Below are 20482 nucleotides of genomic sequence, written 5' to 3' on the forward strand. Positions count from 1 at the left end.
GGGAGGAGGAAGGAAAGGAGGGAAGGGAAGGAAAGGAGGAGGAAGGAAGAAAAGAGGGAGTAAAGGGGGGAGGAAGGAAGAAGGAAGGACAGGAGGGAGGGAGGAGGAAGGAAAGGAGGGAAGGAAAGGGGGGAGGGAAAGGGGAGGAAGGAAGAAGGGAGGGAGGGAGGGAGGAGGAAGGAAGAAGGAAGGAAAGGGGGGAGGAAGAAGGAAGGAAAGGAGGGAGGGAAGGAAGGACGGGAAGGAAGGACAGGAGGGAGGGAGGGAGGAGGAAGGAAGAAGGAAGGACAGGAGGGAGGAAGGAAGGAAGGAGAGAAAGGAGGGAAAGGGGGGAGGAAGGAGGGAGGGAGGAGGAAGGAAAGGAGGGAAGGAAAGGGGGGAGGAAGGAAGGACAGGAGGGAGGGAAGGAAGGACAGGAGGGAGGGAGGGAGGGAGGGAGGGAGGAGGAGGGAAAGGAGGGAGGACGAAGGAAGGAAAGGAAGGACAGGAGGGAGGGAGGAGGAGGGAAAGGAGGGAGGAAGAAGGAAGGAAAGGAGGGAGGGAGGAAGGAAAGGAGGGAGGGGAGGAGGAAGGAAGGAGGGAGGGAGGAGGAAGGAAAGGAGGGAAGGAAAGGGGGGAGGAAGGAAGAAGGAAGGACAGGAGGGAGGGAAGGAAGGACAGGAGGGAGGGAGGAGGAGGGAAAGGAGGGAGGAAGAAGGAAGGAAAGGAGGGAGGGAAGGAAGGACAGGAGGGAGGGAAGGAAGGACAGGAGGGAGGGAGGGAGGGAGGAGGAGGGAAAGGAGGGAGGAAGAAGGAAAGGAGGGAAGGAAAGGGGGGAGGAAGGAAGAAGGAAGGACAGGAGGGAGGGAGGAGGAAGGAAAGGAGGGAAGGAAAGGGGGGAGGGAAAGGGGAGGAAGGAAGAAGGGAGGGAGGGAGGGAGGAGGAAGGAAGAAGGAAGGAAATGAGGGAGGGAGGAAGAAGGAAGGAAAGGAACAGTCAAAACAGACGGGGTGAATTTGACCCGGGAGGACAGGAAGGTTATATCCTTGTGTTTCAGACTAAATGATGATTTAAACTTCGGGCTGCAGGAAGTAGATTTGATATATGAGCAGGTTTGAGCCGGTTTAACGATGAATTTTAGAGAAATCAGCAGATTAATCAAGAAAAAGAAAAAAAAAACAACGAAACAAGTCGCGGCCCCCTTTTTTCAAAATAAAACAATAAATAAATAAATAATCAAAAAAAAAAAAATCAATCAAAACCTTAAAATCTTAAATGAGTAAAGTGATAAAAGACAGAACTGCTGGGTTTGATGCTTCCTGTCTGAATCCTGCAGGACGCTCTGCAATCAGCTGGAGGAAGAAAAAAAAAAACTAATTTGGTGGTTCACTTCCTGTTTTGATGAACCTCTCACACACTGAAGCTCTTTCCCCCTTTTCCCTTCAGACTTCCAGCCAGACGCTCGTTCACTCCCTCCTTCCCTCCCTCCCTCCCTCCCTCGCTCCCTCGTTATCATCAGACTGTGAACTCTCTGCGGGGGAAACGTGGATCTGACCTCGATTCAGTCGCTGAGAACAAAGTCCTGGTCCGACATTCACTCTACTGTGTCTTTATATATCTCTGAGTACTGCAGAGAAGAAACCACAGAAAAGTCAGGAAGTAGAAGAAGAAGAAGAAGAAGAGAAAGATCAAGGCTGCCACTATGAATTATTTTCGATGAATCATCTGATCTATAAAAATGTCAGTAAAGAGTAAAAAAATGACTCTAATCATCCAGAGTTAAAGATGGAGCCTTCACGTCTTTTATTTTGAAGGAGTAATTCTCTAAAATCCAAATATATTCACTCTGCTGTCACGTATGACTAATAAATGTTATATTTATATTTTTTTGCATAAAATGGCAAAAATAGTTGCCAATAATTCACTTCCTGTCTGTTGACGAATCAATGACAGCTTTAAAAATAAACAAAAAAAACAAATAAATTAAAATAGCAAAGTGAACTTATTGAGTGAAGATGAAGCACCATATCATTCACTTCTTCTTTCTTTTAACCCTCCTGTTGTCCCTCAGGTCAAGGAGGAAGGAAGGAAGGAAAGGAGGGAACAGAGGATGGATGGAAGGGAGGAAGAAGGAAGGAAGGAAGGATGGAAGGAGGAGGGAGCAAAGAAAGAAGGGAGGAGGGGAAGAAGGAAGGAAAAATTAAAGAAAGAGGGAGGAAGGAAGGAAAGTAGTAAGGAGGGAGGGAGGGAGGGAGGAAGGAAGGAAGGAAGGAAAGAAAGGAGTAAGGAGGGAGGGAAGTAAGGAAGCAAGGAAGGAAGCAAGGAAGGAGCAAAGAAAGAGGGGAGGAGGGGAAGAAGGAAGGAAAAATTAAAGAAAAAGGGAGGAAGGAAGGAAGGAAGGAAGGAAGGAAGGAAAGAAGGAACAGTCAAAAGGGAGATGGGGTCAATTTGACCCGGGAGGACGACAGGAAGGTTAATAAAAGTTCATTTTTGATTTTTTTTTTTTTTAAATTCCTCTTAAAATAAAATAAAAAAATTCAAAGAAAGTGGATTTTTTTCATTCGGGAGAAAGTTTTTTATATAGTTTCTGTTCTCAAAGTTTTTAAATACAGACAATCAATGAAAACCTGTTGATGTTCTTCATCATTCATAACTCATAGAAGATAAAACACACAGAGCCAAAAGTATGAGGACAGCCAGAATAAGAGAAGACATCCCACCAAACTCTGAAATAAAGGTTTTTCATTCATGTCTAAAAACAGATGAGGAGGGATTATTATTAAAAAGAAAGAAGAAGAAGAAAATTAAAGCTTCTTCCACACAGATTAATTCATCTTTCTTTAAAAAAAAAAAAAAAAAATATTGGTTCATTTTAAATCTTTTCAGGCTTCTTAACCCTTTATAGGACACTCATTGAAAGGAAGGGAGGGAGGGAGGAAGGAAGGATGGAGGAAAGAAGGAAGGAAGGAAGGTAGGGGGGAGGAAAGAAAGAGAGAAGGAGGGAGGGAGGAAGGGAAGAAAGAAGGAAGGAAGGAAGGAAGAAGAAAGGGGGATGGAGGAAGGAAAGAAGGAAGGGAGGAGAGAAGGAGGGAGGGAGGAAGAACAGATGGAAGGAAGGAAGGACGGAGGAAGGAAAGAAGGGAGGGAGGAGAGAAGGAGGGAGGGAGGAAGGACAGATGGAAGGAAGGGAAGGAAGGAAGGACGGAGGAAATAAGGAACGAGGGAGGGAGAAAGGAAAAGAGGAAGGGAAGAAAGAAGGCAGGGAGGAAGGAAGGAAGGAAGGACAGATGGAAGGAAGGAAGGACAGAGGAAATAAGGAATGAGGGAGGGAGAAAGGAAAAGAGGAAGGGAAGGAAGGAAGGAAGGATATTTACAGAAGTTACCAAATATAATTATTTGTCCAATAAAGGGTTAAACTTAATCTTAAGAAGAAAGAAAATCCACTTCTTTCTTTTTTTCTCTCTCTCTTTTAATGACTCAGTTAAATTAAAGTGGCTGTCTGCATATTTTTGGCTGTTTAGTGTCGTTTCAGTTAAACAACGTTATACCAGCAAAGCCTTTAAAATAAACTCATCTTTCTTTTTTTAAAATGTTAAGAACTAAAAAAAAAAAAAAAAAGTCTGTCCAGCAGTTCGATCCTGTTCTTTTTTTTTTTTTTTTAAATCCTTCCTCTCGTTTGTTGTTGTTGGGAGTTAAAAACTAAACCCAGCGGGAAAACTACTCTTCTTCTTCTCTGGTATTAAATCATGTGTGTGTGTGTGTGTGTGTGATGGATGAATGCACGGAGCGAGGAAACGCAGGAGTTCAATCGTTCGTTCGTTTGTTGTCCGTCTGTCTGTCGAGCTTTTTCCCCAAATCAGCTCGCTCACACAAACTGTAGAATCACATCAACGCTGCTGCTGCGGCTTCCTGTTTGGAGATAAGGCAAAAAAAAAACAAGAAGCAGTGATGTCATCAAGAAGCAGTGATGTCATCAAGAAGCAGTGATGTCATCAAGAAGCAGTGATGTCATCAAGAAGCAGTGATGTCATCGTCGTCTCCTCCTCGTGAGTCAGCTGGAAGTTTTCCTCTGAAGACGCAGAAAAGCACACGTAGGACCGCCGACTGTAGCTGCTGGTTTGTTTTTTTTTGTTTTTTTTTTTAATAGTAATTAATATTTAAAATAAAATTTAAAAAAAATCAAAAAAAAAAAATCAAAAAAAAAAAATCCATTTTATTTATAAAAATGCTCAAAAACGTTTTTCTCGCACTGAACGCCCGCCGCGGTCGTCCTCGGCTCAGCACCGTTTTGAATTCGTTAGAAAATTATAAGAAACCTTTTTTTTTTTAAAAAGGAAAGTCTCGTCTCTCTCGGGGGGGAGGGGGGGGGGGGTTAACGTCTCTCAGTGGAACTCGACGAACTCCTCCAGCGTTTTGGGGATCTGGTTCCGGTACGTGATCTGGTGCCGCCGTACCGCCCTCGCCGCCAAACACTTGAGACTCATCTTCATCTGCGTCTTCAGCAGGATCTCCGAGACCCCCGTCGTGCTCTTGTCCAGCGGCGTCTTCTTCTGCTTGTTGGTCATGTCCGTGTGAGCGCCGGCCTCCACCAGGTTGATGATGATGGCGTGCAGCGTGAGGAAGTCGCTGATTGGCCGGTTGTACTGGACGATGACGTGCAGCGGCGTGTTGCCCTCGTTGTCCACCGCGTTGACTTGAGCGCCGCAGTCCAGCAGCAGCTTGGTGACGTGGGCGTTGGGGAAGCTGCACACGTCGTTGGTGTGGAAGTCGTCCACCGGCGTGTTGGAGCTGATGGCGAGGTGGAGCAGCGACGAGCCTTCGCGGGATCGAGGGTCGAGCTGGATCAGCTGGTAGATGTGCTTGTTGATGCGGGCTCGCTCCTCCTCGGGGCAGGTGGTCTTGGTGGAGATGCAGGCGAGGTACAGGAAGGTGAAGACGTTGGACTCGTAGTTGTCCAACGCCGACGGGAGCTCGGCCTCGGCGGCGGTCTCCACCCGAGTCATGCTGCGCTGGATCTCCAGGACGCTGCAGCTCAGCACCTGCTCCACCGCCGAGGCCGAGACCTGCTCCTTGAGGTGGACCATCTGGGAGAAGACCTGGGCGAAGCGGAGCAGGTCCTTGTGAGTGTTCCTGTTTCCTTTCTGCCGCAGGCGGAGCGCGTGCAGCCACAGCTTGATGCACTGGTCGAACTCCATGTTGTCGGCGTAGACGGCGCCGCGGTAGATGATCGGATGAGACACGTCGATGTTGTCCGAGCCCAGGATCCGCTCTCTGATCATCAGCCCCTCCATGTGCAGGGCGTCCCGGTCCACTCGGATGGCCTCCAGATCCTGAAGCGTCTGGCACTCGCGGCGCCCCCCGTAGGCCTCGATGGGCGGCAGCTGCTCCTTGGAGATGACGTCGTCCGGGTCGCTGTAGCGCTCCGTCATGGCCGTGTGCAGGTAGTGATACGTCTTCTGGATGTCGTAGTTCTCCCGGTCGTTGGCGAACGAGGCGCCGAGCAGCTCCAGCGACTCGATGCGGCTCGGCCGGTCGCAGTCGGCGTGCGCCAGGAGCAGCTCCACCACGTCGCCTTTGCAGCTCTCCGCCGCCACCTTCAGGGGAGTCATGCCGTGTCCGTTCACCACCATGGACGCCTGCCGGCCGACCAGCTCCGTCACGATGTCCAGATGCCCCGCCTCCGCCGCGAAGTGCAGGGCGGTGGCTCCGCAGTGGGCCTTGGCGTTGGGGTCGGCGCCTTGCTCCAGCAGGAACTTGACGACGTCGGCGTGACCCTTGTAGGCGGCGATCATCAGGCAGGTGTTGTTGTACTTGTTGGTGATGCGGATGTCGGCGCTGTGCTCCACCAGGTAGCGGACGATATCCAGCCGTCCGTCGAAGCAGGCGGCTCGCAGCGGGGTGGAGTTGGTGACGGTGGTGTGGTTGACGTTGGCTTTGTGAGTCACTAGTAGACGAACCACCTCAAAGTGCCCCGCCCCCGCCGCGCACCACAGCGCCGTCGCCCCGTCGATCACGTAGCTGCAGGAGGAGAGACGAGAGGAAACATTCAGAAAAATAAAAAATAATGAAACCAATCACAAGATTTTCAATTCATACACGAAAAGCTGCAAATTCTCCTTAAAATAGGTCATTAATTAACCCTCCTGTTTCCTCCAGGGTCAAATTGACGTCTCTCCCGTCTCTTTTGACTGTTCCTTCCTTCCTTCCTTGCTTTGTTCCTTCCTTCCTTCCTTCCTTCCTTCAATTTTTCTTTCATTCTTCCCCTCCTTCCCTCATTCCTCCCTTCCTTCATTCCGAGGCTCCTCCCTTCCTGCTTTCCTTCCTTCTCTCCTTACTTCCTTCCTGTTTTCCTCCCTCCCTCCCTCCTTACTCCTTTCCTTCCTTCCTTCCTCACTTCCTTACTCCTTTCCTTCCTTCATTCCTAGGCTCCTCCTTTCCTGCTTTCCTTCCTTCCTCTTTTCCTTCCTGCCTCCCTCCCTCCCTTCCTTCTTTCTTTCTTTCCTTCTTTCATTCCTAGGCCCCTCCCTTCCTGCTTTCCTTCCTTCCTTCTTTCCTTCCTTCCTTCCTCCCTCCCTCCCTCCCTCCCTCCCTCCCTCCCTCCTTTCCTTCCTTCATTCCTAGGTCCCTCCCTTCCCGCTTTCCTTCCTGCTTTCCTTCCTTCCTTCCTTCCTCCCTCCCTACTCCCTTCCTTCCTTCACTCCTTACTTCCTTCCTCTTTTTCTCATGTTTTATTATTCATTTCTTTCATTTTTTCTCCATTAACTCTGCACAGTTTAACTCACATGCAGGTATATCATCATTCTGACACCACCAGTATTACTCTTGTAATTATTTTATTTTGAAAATTCTTCTTATTACTTGTTTACTTATTGTTCTTTATTCTTTTTATTGAAGCTCTTCCTATTTAGCTGCTGTAAGTGTATATTTCCCCACACTAGGGAAGGACGGAGGAAAGAAGAAAGGTAGGGGGAGGAAAGAAAGAGAGAAGGAAGGAGGGAGGGACGAAGTAAGGAAAGAAGAAGGGAGGGAGGAAGGAGAGGACGGAAGGAACGAGGAAAGAAGGAAGGGGGGAGGGAGGGAGAAAGGAAAAGAGGAAGGAAAGAAGAACAGAGGAAAGAAGGAAGGTAGGGGTAGGAAAGAAAGAGAGAAGGAGGGAGGAAATGAAGGAAAGAAGAAGGGATGGAGGAAAGAAAGAAAGAAGGAGGGAGGGAGGAAGGACAGACGGAAGGAAGGAAGGAAGGAAGGAACAGTCATACACACTATCTTAAAACTGTTCATGTTTTATTATTTATTCCTTTTATTTCCTCCATTAACCCTTCACAGTGAAACCAGATTAACCCTTTATAGGACACTCATTGAAAGGAAGGGAGGAAGGAAGGGAGGATGGAAGGGAGGATGGGAGGATGGAAGGGAAGGAAGGAGGGAGGAAGGAAAGGAAGGAAGGACGGAGGAAAGAAGGAGGGAAGGAAGGTAGGGGGGAGGAAAGAAAGAGAGAAGGAGGGAGGGAGGAAGAACAGATGGAAGTAAGGAAAGAAAGGAGGAAGGAAGGATGGAGGAAGGGAGGAGAGAAGGAGGGAGGGAGGGAGGAAGGACAGATGGAAGTAAGGAAAGGAAGGAAGGAAGGAAGGATGGAGGAAGGAAAGAAGGAAGGGAGGAGAGAAGGAGGGAGGGAGGAAGGACAGATGGAAGGAAGGAAAGGAAGGAAGGAAGGACGGAGGAAATAAGGAACGAGGGAGGGAGAAAAGAAAAGAGGAAGGGAAGAAAGAAGGCATGGAGAAAGGAAAGGTAGGAAAGAAGGAAGGAAGGAAGGATATTTTGGGATATTTACAGAAGTTACCAAATATAATTATTTGCCCAATAAAGGGTTAAACTAATCACTGTTGAGTCCTTTAATAACTTCAGTCAGCTCTGCATTAATGAGGATTTATCAACATATTTAAAACTTAATCACACTATCCACACACACACACACAAACACAAATAAATGATCTATCCAATGAGTCAGATTCAAGAGAAACGAGCTGCATTATAAAGCAGCACATGAGTCAAAGCAGCACTCTGAGTAACAAAGAGGAGCACAACAAGCAGAGTGACGTCACAGCGAGGGCGCGGCTGATAAACCAGCTGATAGTTTCACTGAGCTGAGACAGGAGACAGGTTTCTGCTGTCGGGTTGGGTCACTTTTAAAAATCATGTTCAACTAGAGCAGGTGAAAGGACACCTGAGTTTCAGAAGCAACTAAAACCACTCTTGTTTTTCTGCTTTGGGGATCGTGAACATGCTCTTCTGTTAAACTATAAGTTCTGTTGTCCTCTAGTCAAGAAAGGAAGGGAGAAAGAAGGAAGGAAAGGAGGGAGGGAGGAAAGGAAGGGAGAAAGAAGGAAGGAAAGGAGGGAGGGAGGAAGGAAAGGAGGGAGGAAGAAGGAAGGAAAGGAGGGAGGAAGGAAGGAGGAAAGGAAAGGAAAGGAAAGAAGGAAGGTAGGGGGAGGAAAGGAGGGAGGGAGGAAAGGAGGGAGGAAGAAGGAAGGAAAGGAGGGAGGAAAGGAAAGGAGGAAGGTAGGGGGAGGAAAGAAAGAGAGAAGGAGGGAGGGAGGAAGGAGGAAAGGAGGGAGGGAGGGAGGGAGGGAGGGAGGAAAGGAGAGAGGAAGGAAGGAAGGGGGAGGAAAGAAAGAGAGAAGGAGGGAGGGAGGAAGGAAGGAAAGGAAGGGAGGAAAGGAAAGAAGGAAGGTAGGGGGAGGGAGGAAAGAGAGAAGAAGGGAGGGAGGGAGGAAGGAAAGAAGGAAGGGAAGAAAGAGAGAAGGAGGGAGGAGGAAGGACAGACGGAAGGAAGGAAGGAAGGAAGGAAGGAAGGAAGTGGTTCCACCTCCTGAAATGTGATGATGTTCTGCTACTCTGTGTCTAATGTCCTTGAGAGGAGGAAGGAAAGAAGGAAAGGAGGAAAGAGAGAAGGAGGGAGGAGGAGACAGGTTTCTGCTGTCGGGTTGGGTCACTTTTAAAAATCACGTTCAACTAGAGCAGGTGAAAGGACACCTGAGTTTCAGAAACAACTAAAACCACTCTTGTTTTTCTGCTTTGGGAATCGTGAACATGCTCTTCTGTTAAACTATAAGTTCTGTTGTCCTCTAGTCAAGAAAGGAAGGGAGAGAGAAGGAAGGAAAGGAGGGAGGGAGGAAAGGAGGGAGGAAGAAGGAAGGAGAGGAGGGAGGAAAGGAAAGGAGGAAGGTAGGGGGAGGAAAGAAAGAGAGAAGGAGGGAGGGAGGAAGGAGGAAAGGAGGGAGGGAGGAAAGGAAGGGAGAAAGAAGGAAGGAAAGGAGGGAGGGAGGAAAGGAGGGAGGAAGAAGGAAGGAAAGGAGGGAGGAAAGGAAAGGAGGAAGGTAGGGGGAGGAAAGAAAGAGAGAAGGAGGGAGGGAGGAAGGAGGAAAGGAGGGAGGGAGGGAGGAAAGGAGAGAGGAAGGAAGGAAGGGGGAGGAAAGAAAAAGAGAAGGAAGGAGGGATGGAGGAAGGAAAGAAGGAAGGGAGGAAAGAGAGAAGGAGGGAGGAGGAAGGACAGACGGAAGGAAGGAAGGAAGGAAGGAAGGAAGGAGCAACTAAAACCACTCTTGTTTTTCTGCTTTGGGGATCGTGAACATGCTCTTCTGTTAAATTATAAGTTCTGAAATGTTGAAGAAACAGGATATAAACACACAGTCTGAAGTTACAGTTTTATAATAATAAGAATAAGAGACTTTCAAAATCAGTTTTCAAACTCTAATCTGTTCTTTAATCCTCCTGATGTCTTCTAGTCAAGGAAGGAAAGGAAGGAAGAAGGAAGGAAAGGAGGGAGGAAGGAAAAGAGGGAGGAAGAAGGAAGGAAAGGAGGGAGGAAAGGAGGGAGGAAGGAAAAGAGGGAGGAAGAAGGAAGGAAAGGAGGGAGGAAGGAAAGAAAGGAGAAAGAAGGAAGGAAAGGAGGGAGGGAGGAATGAAAAAGGAAGGAAAGGAGGGAGAAAGGAAGGAAAGGAGGGAGGAAAGAAAGGAGGAAGGAAGAAGGAAGGAAGGGAGGAAAGGAAAGGAAAAGAGGGAGGAAGAAGGAAGGAAAGGAGGGAAGGAAGGAAAAGAGGGAGGAAAGAAGGAAGGAAAGGAGGGAGGAAGGAAGGAAGGAAAGGAGGGAAGGAAGGAAAAGAGGGAGGAAAGAAGGAAGGACGGAGGAAAGAAGGAAGCGGGAGGGAGGGAGAAACTAAGGAAAAGAGGAAGGAAAGAAGGAAGGTAGGGGGAGAAAAGAAAGTGAGAAGGAGGGAGGGAGGGAGCGAGGAAGGAAAAGAAGGAAGGAAAGAAGAAGGGAGGGAGGGAGGAAGAAAGGGGGATGGAGGAAGGAAAGAAGGAAGGGAGGAAAGACAGAGAAGGGGGATAGAGGAAGGAAAGAAGGAAGGGAGGAAAGAGAGGAAGGAAAGACAGAGGAGGGGGAGGGAGGGAGGAAGGAAAGGAAGGAAGGAAGGAAAGAAGAAGAGAGGGAAGACAATTTGACCCGGGAGGACGACAGGAAGGTTAAAGGAGTTTTTCTTCTGAGGATTAATGTCCACATGTCTCCTGCTTATACATCTTTACACTCACACACATATTTAGTCTCTTATTGACTTTAATGAGGTAGAAAAACTTCTCAGTGTCATAATAATTCAAGTTCAGCCTCTAAAATCACCGTAAAGCTACAAATCAAACACCTCTGAGACATTATGAGCGACAAGAGAGGAGAAGACACTTTTAAAGAACAGATTCGAGCTTGAAAACTGATCATTCCTTCCTTCTCTCTTTCTTTCTTCCCTCCTTCCTTCCTTCCTTCCTTCTCTCTTTCTTCCCTTCCTTCATTCCTTCCTCCACCCCCCTTCCCTCCTTCTCTCTTTCCTTCCTTCCTTCCTTCCTTCCTTCTCTCTTTCCTTCCTTCCTTCTCTCTTTCTTTCCTCCCTCCCTCCTTCCTTCCTTCCTTCTCTCTTTCTTTCTTTCCTCTCTCTTTCTTCCCTTCCTTCATTCCTTCCTCCACCCCCCTTCCCTCCTTCTCTCTTTCCTTCCTTCCTTCCTTCCTTCCTTCCTTCCTTCCTCCCTCCCTTCCTTCCTTCTCTCTTTCTTTCCTTCTCTCTCTCTCTTTCCTCTCTTGTCGCTCATAATGTCTCAGAGGTGTTTGATTTGTAGCTTTACGGTGATTTTAGAGGCTGAACTTGAATTATTATGACACTGAGAAGTTTTTCTACCTCATTAAAGTCAATAAGAGACTAAATATGTGTGTGAGTGTAAAGATGTATAAGCAGGAGACATGTGGACATTAATCCTCAGAAGAAAAACTCCTTTAAGCTTCCTGTCGTCCTCCCGGGTCAAATTGACCCCGTCAGTTTTGACTCTTCCTTCCTTCCTCTCTCTCTCTTTCCTCCCTCCCTCCCTTCCTTCCTTCTCTCTTTCTTTCCTTCCTCTCTCTTTCATCCCTTCCTTCATTCCTTCCTCCATCCCCCTTCCCTCTCTCTCTTTCCTCCCTTCCTCCCTCCCACCCTCCCTCCCTCCCTCTTTCCTTCCTCTCTCTTTCCTCCCTTCCGTCATTCCTTCCTCCATCCCCCTTCCCTCATTCTCTCTCTCTTTCCTCCCTTCTTCTTTCCTTCCTTCCTCCCTCCCTCCTTCCTTCTCTTTCTTTCCTTCCTCTCTCTTTCCTCCCTTCCTTCATTCCTTCCTCCATCCCCCTTCCCTCCTTCTCTCTCTCTTTCCTCCCTTCTTCTTTTCTTCCTTACTCCCTCCCTCCTTCCTTCTCTCTTTCTTTCCTTCCTCTCTATTTCCTCCCTTCCTTCCTTCCTTACTCTCTTTCCTCCCTTCCTTCATTCCTTCCTCCATCTCCATTCCCTCCTTCTCTCTCTCTCTTTCCTCCCTTCTTCCTTCCTTCTTTCCTTGGTTTTTATTTATCCATGAGCTGAGATTTATGTGAAGAGATTTTAGTTTGTGGTTTTTTTTTTGTGGTGCCAGGTTTGAAAAAAAAAAAAAAAACCCAACTTGTTGCTTTCAGGAATATGCAAACATACTGTTGACACATTTTTATAGAAACTAGTCTTCCAGTAAAAACTCAAATCTGTGGACGAAGGTTGTTTTAATCTAAGCTAAGAAATCCTTCTCAACCCACTCAAACAGTCTGAGGATGAATCATCAACCACTGGGATACTAAAATAATGACAAAAATCTCAAACATCCAGTCGTTCCACCTCCTGACATGTGATGATCTTCTGCTACTCTGAGTCTAATGTCCTTGAGAACTGAATATTTCTGCTGCTAAGCCTTTCTCAGAGAGAAAGGAAAAGAGGAAGGGAGAAAGGAAGGAAGGAAGGAAAGAAGGAGGGTAATGGGGAGAAAAGAAAGGGGGGAGGAGGGAGGAAGGAAAGAAGGAACGAAGGAAGGAAAGAGGGAAGGAGGGAAGGAAAGAGGGAAGGGAGGAGAGAGAGAGAGAGAGAAGGAGTGAGGAAGGACAGACGGAAGGAAAGAAGGAACAGTCACAACAGACGGGGTCAGTTTGACCCGAGAGGACAACAGGAGGGTTAAAAGTCTCTGATCAGCTTCTATTGAGCTTCAGCAGTGTGAGTTACTATAGTTATTATAGTTACTATGGTAACAGTGTGAGTTACTATAGTTATTATAGTTACTATGGTAACAGTGTGAGTTAGTCATATCAAGTGATATCTGACACATTTACAGTCTTTTTAGCATCAGATTCCCTCTTAGTGTTTCCTTTCCTTCCTTCCTTCCTTCCTTCCTTCCTTCCTTCCTTCCCTCTTAGTGTTTCCTGTTTCTCTGTGGTGGAAGTATAGGAACAAAAAGACTTTGCTACTAAAAACACTGTAACGCTGAAACATAGAAGATGAAGATGACGACTGGACAAAACTGAAGCTTCATATTAGCTTCAGATTAAACTTTTAAATACTTTTTAGTCCTCCATCATCCTTCCATTATAAACATTATGAAGGATCTTCTAATGGTCAGTATGAACAGGAGGAATGATTACAGCAAGAATAAACTGCTTTAATGTTCATTAATGGATCTTAATTGTTGTTTTAAGACACATGAACTTGTCCTTTAACCCATTAATCATTGCAGATAAAGCCTTGATAAATCTACAGGTGCATAATGAAGAGAAAAATAGATTTAAATAGTCATTTGTGATCCTAATTGTTGTTTTAAGACTTGATAAAAATATGAATCCATCCTGTAAATGGAGAAAATGGAGAAAAAGCACATTTTATACTGATTTAATTCATGTTTAAGTTTTTCTACTTATTGATATGGGATCTTCTAATGGTCAGTATGAACAGGAGGAATGATTACAGCAAGAAAAAAACTGCTTTAATGTTCATTTAGGGATCTTAATTGTTGTTTTAAGACACTTTAAAACTTATAAACCCATCCTTTAATCCATTAATGTTGCAGATAAAGCCTTGATGCCTCTACAGGTGCATTATGAAGGGATCTTGTAATTCTCAGTGTGAACAGGAGGAATGATTAGAGCAAGAAAAACAGACATTTAGGGATCCTGACTCTTGATTTATGACTTGAAAAATCAATTGTTGGTGATCTTAAAGTACATTTTATGCTGATTTAAATCATCTTAAAGTTTGTTTAAGCTACTGATATGTTCTTTATGAGATCTTCTAATGCTCACTATGAACAGGGGGAATGATTAGAGCAAGAAAAACAGCTTTAAATAGTCATTTAAGGATCCTAAGTGTTGTTTTAAGACACTTGAACCTATTAATCACAGCAGATAAAGCCTGGATACATCTACAGGTGGCTGCAGAAACAAATATGCACAACTAAAACAAAAACAGTGTTAAGCACAGAAACCAAAAGGATGAACAGGAGGAATGATAACAGGCTGCTAGAAAGACTGTTTTTTTTTTGTTTTAATTTGGGATCGATGGGTTGATTTAAGACTTGAAAATGTTTTAATGTATCCTGTAAATTAATAGTTTTGTGGGGAAAATCAATTTTAAGTACATTTTATGCTATTTATATATTCTTTATGGGATCTTCTAATAGTCAGTGTGAACAGGAGGAATGATTACAGCAAGAATAAACTGCTTTAATGCTCATTAATGGATCCTAATTGTTGTTTTAAGACACTTTAAAACTTATAAAGCCCTCCTTTAACCCATTAATGTTGCCTCTACAGGTGCATTATGAAGGGAAAATAGATTTAAATAGTCATTTGTGATCCTAATTGTTGTTTTAAGACTAGTTTTGTGGCGAAAATCTATTGTCTGTCATGTTAAGCACATTTTATACTGATTTAAATCATCTTTAAGTTTGTTTATTTATTGATATGTGATCTTCTCAAGGTCAGTATGACCAGGAGGAATGATTACAGCAAGAAAAAACTGCTTTAATGTTCATTTAGGGATCCTCACTGTTGTTTTATGACTTGAAAAATCAACTGTCTGTGATCTTAAAATACATTTTATACTGATTTAAACCATCTTAAAGTTTGTTTATGGTACTGATATATTCTTTATGGGATCTTCTAATGGTCAGTATGAACAGGAGGAATGATTACAGCAGCTTTAATGCTCATTTATGGATCTTAATTGTTATTTTAAGACACTTGAACCCATCATTTAAACCTATAATCATAGCAGATAAAGCCTTGATACCTCTACAGGTGGCTGCAGAAAAACAATCATATAACCCCACTATATTCTATATTTTAACCCCCCCTTAAAAAAAACAAAAGTATATATATAAATGATCTCCTCACCCATCAAACCGCACCGTGCCCGTCTGCTCAGTGTCCACCCGGTAGTGATCCAGCAGCAGACGCACCACCTTGTCGTGTCCATTCCTGGCTGCGATGATGAGAGGAGTGGACCTCTGCCCGGCTAGCTGGGTCACATAGTCCAGCAGGTACCGGGTCTCCCCCTCGCAGTGGTTGAGCAGCAATGCGGCCAGGGTCAGGACTCGACCCTCGCTTGCTGCCTTGTACACGTAGCCGGCCAGAGACTCCATGTGATGAGCCAGAACAACCTCCTCGGCTTGTGTCTGCAGTGTCCACTCTGCAGCAGCGACACACCTCCCATTAAAAAGGTCTAAAAGCAAGCCTCAGTGCTCACATGAAACTAGGATGTGTGTTGTTGTGTAGTTGTTGTCGTTGTTGTTGTTGTTTAGGTCCAGGTTGTAGCAGCAGCAGCAGCAAAGTTGGCTGCAACAGGAGGAGGAAGAAGAGCAACACAGGTTCGATGCTCAGGGAGTCCAGCTGTGGATGTAGCTTCCCATGCTAATCAGTGTTAGCATCAATAAACAGCTTCTAACTCTGCCTTTAACGGTTATTTAACGTTTACATTCACTGGTAGTCGTTGTAAGATTAACAGATTGTTGTTGTCAAGGTTTAAAATCTAAAAAAAATCTAATGTTTCGTCAATGTTTGTTAAAAAATGTAACTAAAGCACTTTCACCTTTCTTGCTATGTAGTCACTTGCCGGAAGTGGCAGCGCAGCTTAGAAATATCTCCGACTGGAACTTGCTCCAGCATATATGTGTGTTCCGCTTGTCTGACTTCCTCTCGCTGGTTTCCGGAGGTAGTTAGGGTTATGATTACTAGGGGGAGAACTGGGTTGGTTGTTACCATGGTTACTATAGTTTTTAAATGTCCGTTAGTTTTTTGGTTTTTTTTATCAGTTAACTAAATTATTTTTTCACTCCTAGTTTTAGTTTTAGTTAACTATAATAACCCTGGTAGTTATACTTTTTTTTTTTTTTATCTTTTTCCTTTAAATTCCTTTAACCCTTTATTGGGCAAATAATTATATTTGGTAACTTCTGTAAATACCTTTTTTATTTTTTTCAGTATGCTTTATTTGAGGAAATATAGCATACAGAGGTTAAACAAAACTTAAACATTGTGTAGCCTATTTACATTTATTTTTCCTGTTTGCAAATAACACATAAAGCTAAACCAGTAGCGATTTTAGAGCCCTTTTATGCCCTAAATTGGATCTCAGCACCCCTAAAAAATAAATAAATAATAATTGTATTAAAAAAAAAAGATCATTGTATACAACTTTAATTATTTTTGCGAGCCTGGGACAAACACTTACAGTATGCTTCAGGTTCAAATGCTTTTATTTTGACAGCTTTAATGTACTTTGGATAGTTCTTAATATATAATCTTTCCTTCAGGGTTCATTAACTATATTAGTGTCCTCTCTGTAGAAATCTGTGATTGTTTATTCTGAACTATTATTATTATTATTATTATTATTTTACATTACAGTAGACCACTCTACTATGTATTAATATTTCTTGTTGTAATTTCTGTTATCCAGTGAAATGAGTAGTTTAGCAGAGGATTAAAACACTTGCAGGGCATTGTATTTCACATTCTCATTAGGTCTGATCCTAGAATCACCCCTGGTAGTTAACCCTTTATAGGACACTCATTGAAAGGAAGGAAGGAAAGAAGGAAGGAAGGAAGGAGGGAGGAAGGAAAGGAAGGAAGGACGGAGGAAAGAAGGAAGGTAGGAAGGTATGGGGGAGGAAAGAAAGAGAGAAGGAGGGAGGGAGGAAGGGAAGAAAGAAGGAAGGAAGGAAGAAGAAAGGGGATGGAGGAAGGAAAGAAGGAAGGGAGGAGAGAAGGAGGGAGGGAGGAAGAACAGATGGAAGGAAGGAAAGTAAGGCAGGACGGAGGAATGAGGGAGGGAGAAAGGAAAAGAGGAAGGGAAGGAAGGAAGGAGGGAGGGAAGAAAGAAGGAAGGAAGGAGGGAGGGAGGAAGGAAGAAGGAAGGAAAGGAGGGAGGAAGGAAAGGAGGGAAGGAAGGAAGGAAAGGAGGGAGGGAGGAAGGAAGAAAGAAAGGAAAGGAGGGAGGAAGGAAGATGTGTCAGATATCACTTGATATGACTAACACACACTGTTACCATAGTAACTATAATAACTATAGTAACTCACACTGTTACCATAGTAACTATAATAACTATAGTAACTCACACTGCTGAAGCTCAATAGAAGCTGATCAGAGACTTTATAATGATTTAGTCCTCCATCACTTTACATTGAAAACACATTTAAAGGTTTTAATGGTCAGTATGAAGAACAGGAGGAATGATTACAGAGAGGAAAGGGTTAACCTTAAAACAGTTCATAAACTGGATTTATGACCCTAAAATGCTTTTGGGAAACAGGTTACTTCCTTCCATCCAGATTATTACGGATCTATGTATCTTGGTAAGTGAGCTGTGATCAGTCAGACGTTGCTGTCTACATTTCTGAACCTCAGACGCTTCACTCTCAGCTCTTTATTTTCTGCCCCGCGTTTCTCTCATCAAATGAAAAACATTGTTTTTTACAGGTATTATGTACTTTATAGTGAACCGCAGGTGGAACATAAGCTTCTAACTGTGTTCATCTGAATCACCAGATTAACGCTGTCTAATAAAAAAAATGGAAAATGGGAGGACGTTTATAACAGATTAGAGGCTTATCTACTGGCACATGAACCTGCTGGATCACAGTTTAACTCCTGAGCAGAGGCAGACGCTGCTTTATGATGAAATGATTCACTTTTCAGTCCGAGGGCCGCTACGAGGAATACACTGAGGAAGGAATAGTCAAGAAAACATCAGGAAACATCGATGACGAAGGAGTTTTGGAGGTGATAACTTAACAAGAACGTAACTGCCTCTAGTTGGACTTCAAAATAAAATACCTTAAATGGGAGACACAGTGGGATCAGGCCTGTGATGCTGCAGCTGTTTAAACTTGATTTCACTTTAATAGTCTGAGTTTTGTGAACTGGAAGAGAGAGAGAGAGAGAGAGAGAGAGGAGAGAGAGAGAGAGAGAGAGAGAGAGAGAGAGAGAGAGATGCAGCCATCCATCCGGAGGAGACAGACCTCAGCTCTGCATGCAGCTACTGTCATGTGCAGGTGTGTAACGTTCATTTTTATTCATTTCCTCCCTTCCTTCCTCCTTTGCTTCCTTTCTTCCTTCCCTCCTTTCCTTCCTTCCTTCCTTCCCTCCTTCCCTCCTTTCCTTCCTTCCTTCCTTCCTCCCTTCCTTCCTTCCCTCTTTTCCTTCCTCCCTCCCTCCCTCCCTCCCCTCCCCCCTTTCCTTCCTTCCTCCCTCCCTCCCTCCCTCCCTCCTTTCCTTCCTTCTTTCCTTCCTTCCTTCCTTCCTTCCCTTTCTTCCTTCTTTCCTCCCCTCCTTCCTTCCTTCCTTTCTTCCTTCTTTCCTCCCCTCCTTCCTTCCTCCCTTCTTTCCTTCCTCCCTCCCTCCTCCCCCCTCCTTCCTTCCTCCTTCCTTTCTTCCTTCCCTCCCTCCCTCCTTCCTTCCTTCCTTCCTTTCCTTTCTTTCTTCCTTCTTTCCTCCCCTCCTTCCTTCCTGCCTTCTTTCCTTCCTCCCCTCCTTCCTTCCTTTCCTCCCTCCCTCCTTCCCTTCCTTCCTTGACTCGAGGACAACAGGAAGGTTAAAAACAGTAAATTTTCTCAATAAACACCATATCAACTAGTTTGGCATGATCTTACATTATAACTTTATTATATTAAATAAAGCTAATGGAATACAATTGTTCTAAATATTACTTTTAAATCTGGGTAACCATGGAGACCAGGAAACATAAAATATAGAAAATCAGCAGCTTTATCCTTTAAATTTTGTCCTTTGTTTGTATTCTTGGCTTGGTTCTCTCTAAAGGAGTAAGGAGGGAGGGAGGAAGGAAAGAAGCAAGGAAGGAAGGATGGAAGGAAGTGGGGAAAGAAGTATAGAAGGAGGGGAAGAACGAAGGAAAAATTAAAGAAAGTGGGAGGAAGGAAGGAAGGAAAGGAAGGAGAAGGAAGGAAGGAAGAAGGAAAGAAGGAACAGTCCAAAGAGAGATGGGGTCAATTTGACCCGGGAGGACGACAGGAAGGTTAAACCTCAGCTTGCTTCACTCAGAGGAGTCAAAACTACAAACTGCTTTGTGACATGGATTTCATTCCTTTGTGATGGGTTTTAAACATTCAATATGTTGAGGATTAGTCAGTCTTAGAGGGAAAAATGGGTGATTTTCAGAATAAAGTTACATTATGTAGAGAAATAACTCCTTAAGCTATCAGACAAACATATAATTAGATACAAGAAATTAATTTATTGCATTTTAAAATTAATAGTTTTATGTTTTGTCTTGATGTTTTTTTGTATTTAGAAAAAAAGGTTTAATTCAGCTGTATCTGTTCAGTGACTAAACTGGCATTAACCCTTAAACAGACAAACGTGCACCAGGAGATACAGACTCTTTAAGCTTCGTGTTGTCCTTCATTCCTTCCTCTGTCCTTCCTTCCTTCCTTCCTCTGTCCTTCCTTCCTTCCTTCCTTCCTTCCTTCCTCAGATCTAAGTTCAGCTGTTAGGGTAAATGTTACCATTCCTTCTGTCCTTTCTTCCTTCCTTCATCTGTCCTTCCTTTCTTTCTTCATTCCTCCCCTTCCTTCCTTCCTTCCTTCCTTCCTTCCTCCCTCCCTTCCTCCGTCTCCCTTTCCTCTCTCCTCCCTCCTCCCTTTCCTCCTTCCTTCCTCTCCTTTCCTTCCTTGCTTCCCTTCCTTCCTCCTTTCCTTCCATTCTTCCCTCCTTCCCTTCCTTCCTTCCTTCCTCCTTTCCTTCCTTCCTTCCTTCCTTCCTTCCTTCCTCCTTTCCTTCCTTCCTTCCTCCCTTGCTTCCCTCCTTCCTTCCTTCTTTCCTTCCTTCCTTCCTTCCTTCCTTTAGGTGCAAATGACATAACTAGTAAGGTCTGTTTAAGGGTTAAAGTTAACCCTCACATACTGTTCAGAGTCAAATTTGACCCATTTTTACATTTGACAGATGTAAAAAACACCATATACTCATTTCTATTAGCCGGACTTTTCATAATGTGACCCACAGTTTACTAAAAATAATAAGCATCATTTATAAAATTCCTGTGCAGCTGATACAACATTTTTATGCAAATGTACAAGATTGACTTGTGTTTATTAACCTTCGTGTTGTCCTCCTGGGTCAAACTGACCCTGTCTTTTTGACTGTTCCTTCCTTCCTTCCTTCTTTCCTTCCTTCTGTTCTTCTTTCCTTCCCTCCTTCCTTCCTTCCTTCCTTTCCTTTCCTTTCCTTCCTCCCTTCCTTCTCTCCTTTACCTTTAATCTGGGTAACCATGGAGATCAGGAAACATAAAATATAGAAAATCAGCAGCTTTATCCTTTAAATGTTGTCCTCTGTTTATATTCTTGGCTTGGTTCTCTCTAAAAAAAAATGAGATTGAGCGTGTTAACCTGATTACATAATGTATGCTGAATGGAAATGAAAGCAGCAGGAGGACATTAGCTTATCCTCTGCTGGATGTGTGACAGATGAACAGATGAGATTAGAGCTGCGGAGACAATCCAGTTTTATTGAAGGAGAGCATATGTCAGGTCACGAGTTTCCCTGGCTTCAGACAGAAGATGAGAGGGCTGGTGGGAAGTATAGATAACATATAAAGTACACATATTTATTTTAAATACCTCCTCTGTAAGCTTGTT

At 44.4% G+C, this 20482-nt stretch overlaps 2 protein-coding genes across 2 annotated transcripts in view; both read right to left on the reverse strand.

Annotated features, from left to right (window-relative positions):
* Positions 1 to 20482, reverse strand: part of LOC128358610 (40S ribosomal protein S17) — a 554334-nt gene that overhangs the window by 273455 nt on the left and 260397 nt on the right. The window lies entirely within an intron of this gene.
* On the reverse strand, positions 4362 to 15082 carry fem1b (fem-1 homolog b). Its single transcript, XM_053318901.1, has 2 exons — positions 14726 to 15082; positions 4362 to 5997 (listed from the first exon to the last, which is right to left on the reverse strand). Exons 1-2 carry the CDS (start codon positions 14971 to 14973, stop codon positions 4362 to 4364), a joined length of 1884 nt encoding a protein of 627 aa, XP_053174876.1. The 5' UTR covers positions 14974 to 15082.

Source organism: Scomber japonicus, chromosome 5, assembly GCF_027409825.1.
Source record: "Scomber japonicus isolate fScoJap1 chromosome 5, fScoJap1.pri, whole genome shotgun sequence".
In the NCBI taxonomy this organism is placed as follows: domain Eukaryota; kingdom Metazoa; phylum Chordata; class Actinopteri; order Scombriformes; family Scombridae; genus Scomber; species Scomber japonicus.

Bases quoted from the DNA above. Each gene is read 5' to 3' on its own strand.
- fem1b (XM_053318901.1), bottom strand. From the start codon at position 14,973: ATGGAGTCTCTGGCCGGCTACGTGTACAAGGCAGCAAGCGAGGGTCGA. The intron at 5,998-14,725 runs GTGAGGAGATCA...CTCCTCCTGCAG, and splicing joins GGCACGGTGCGGTTTGATGG to CTACGTGATCGACGGGGCGA.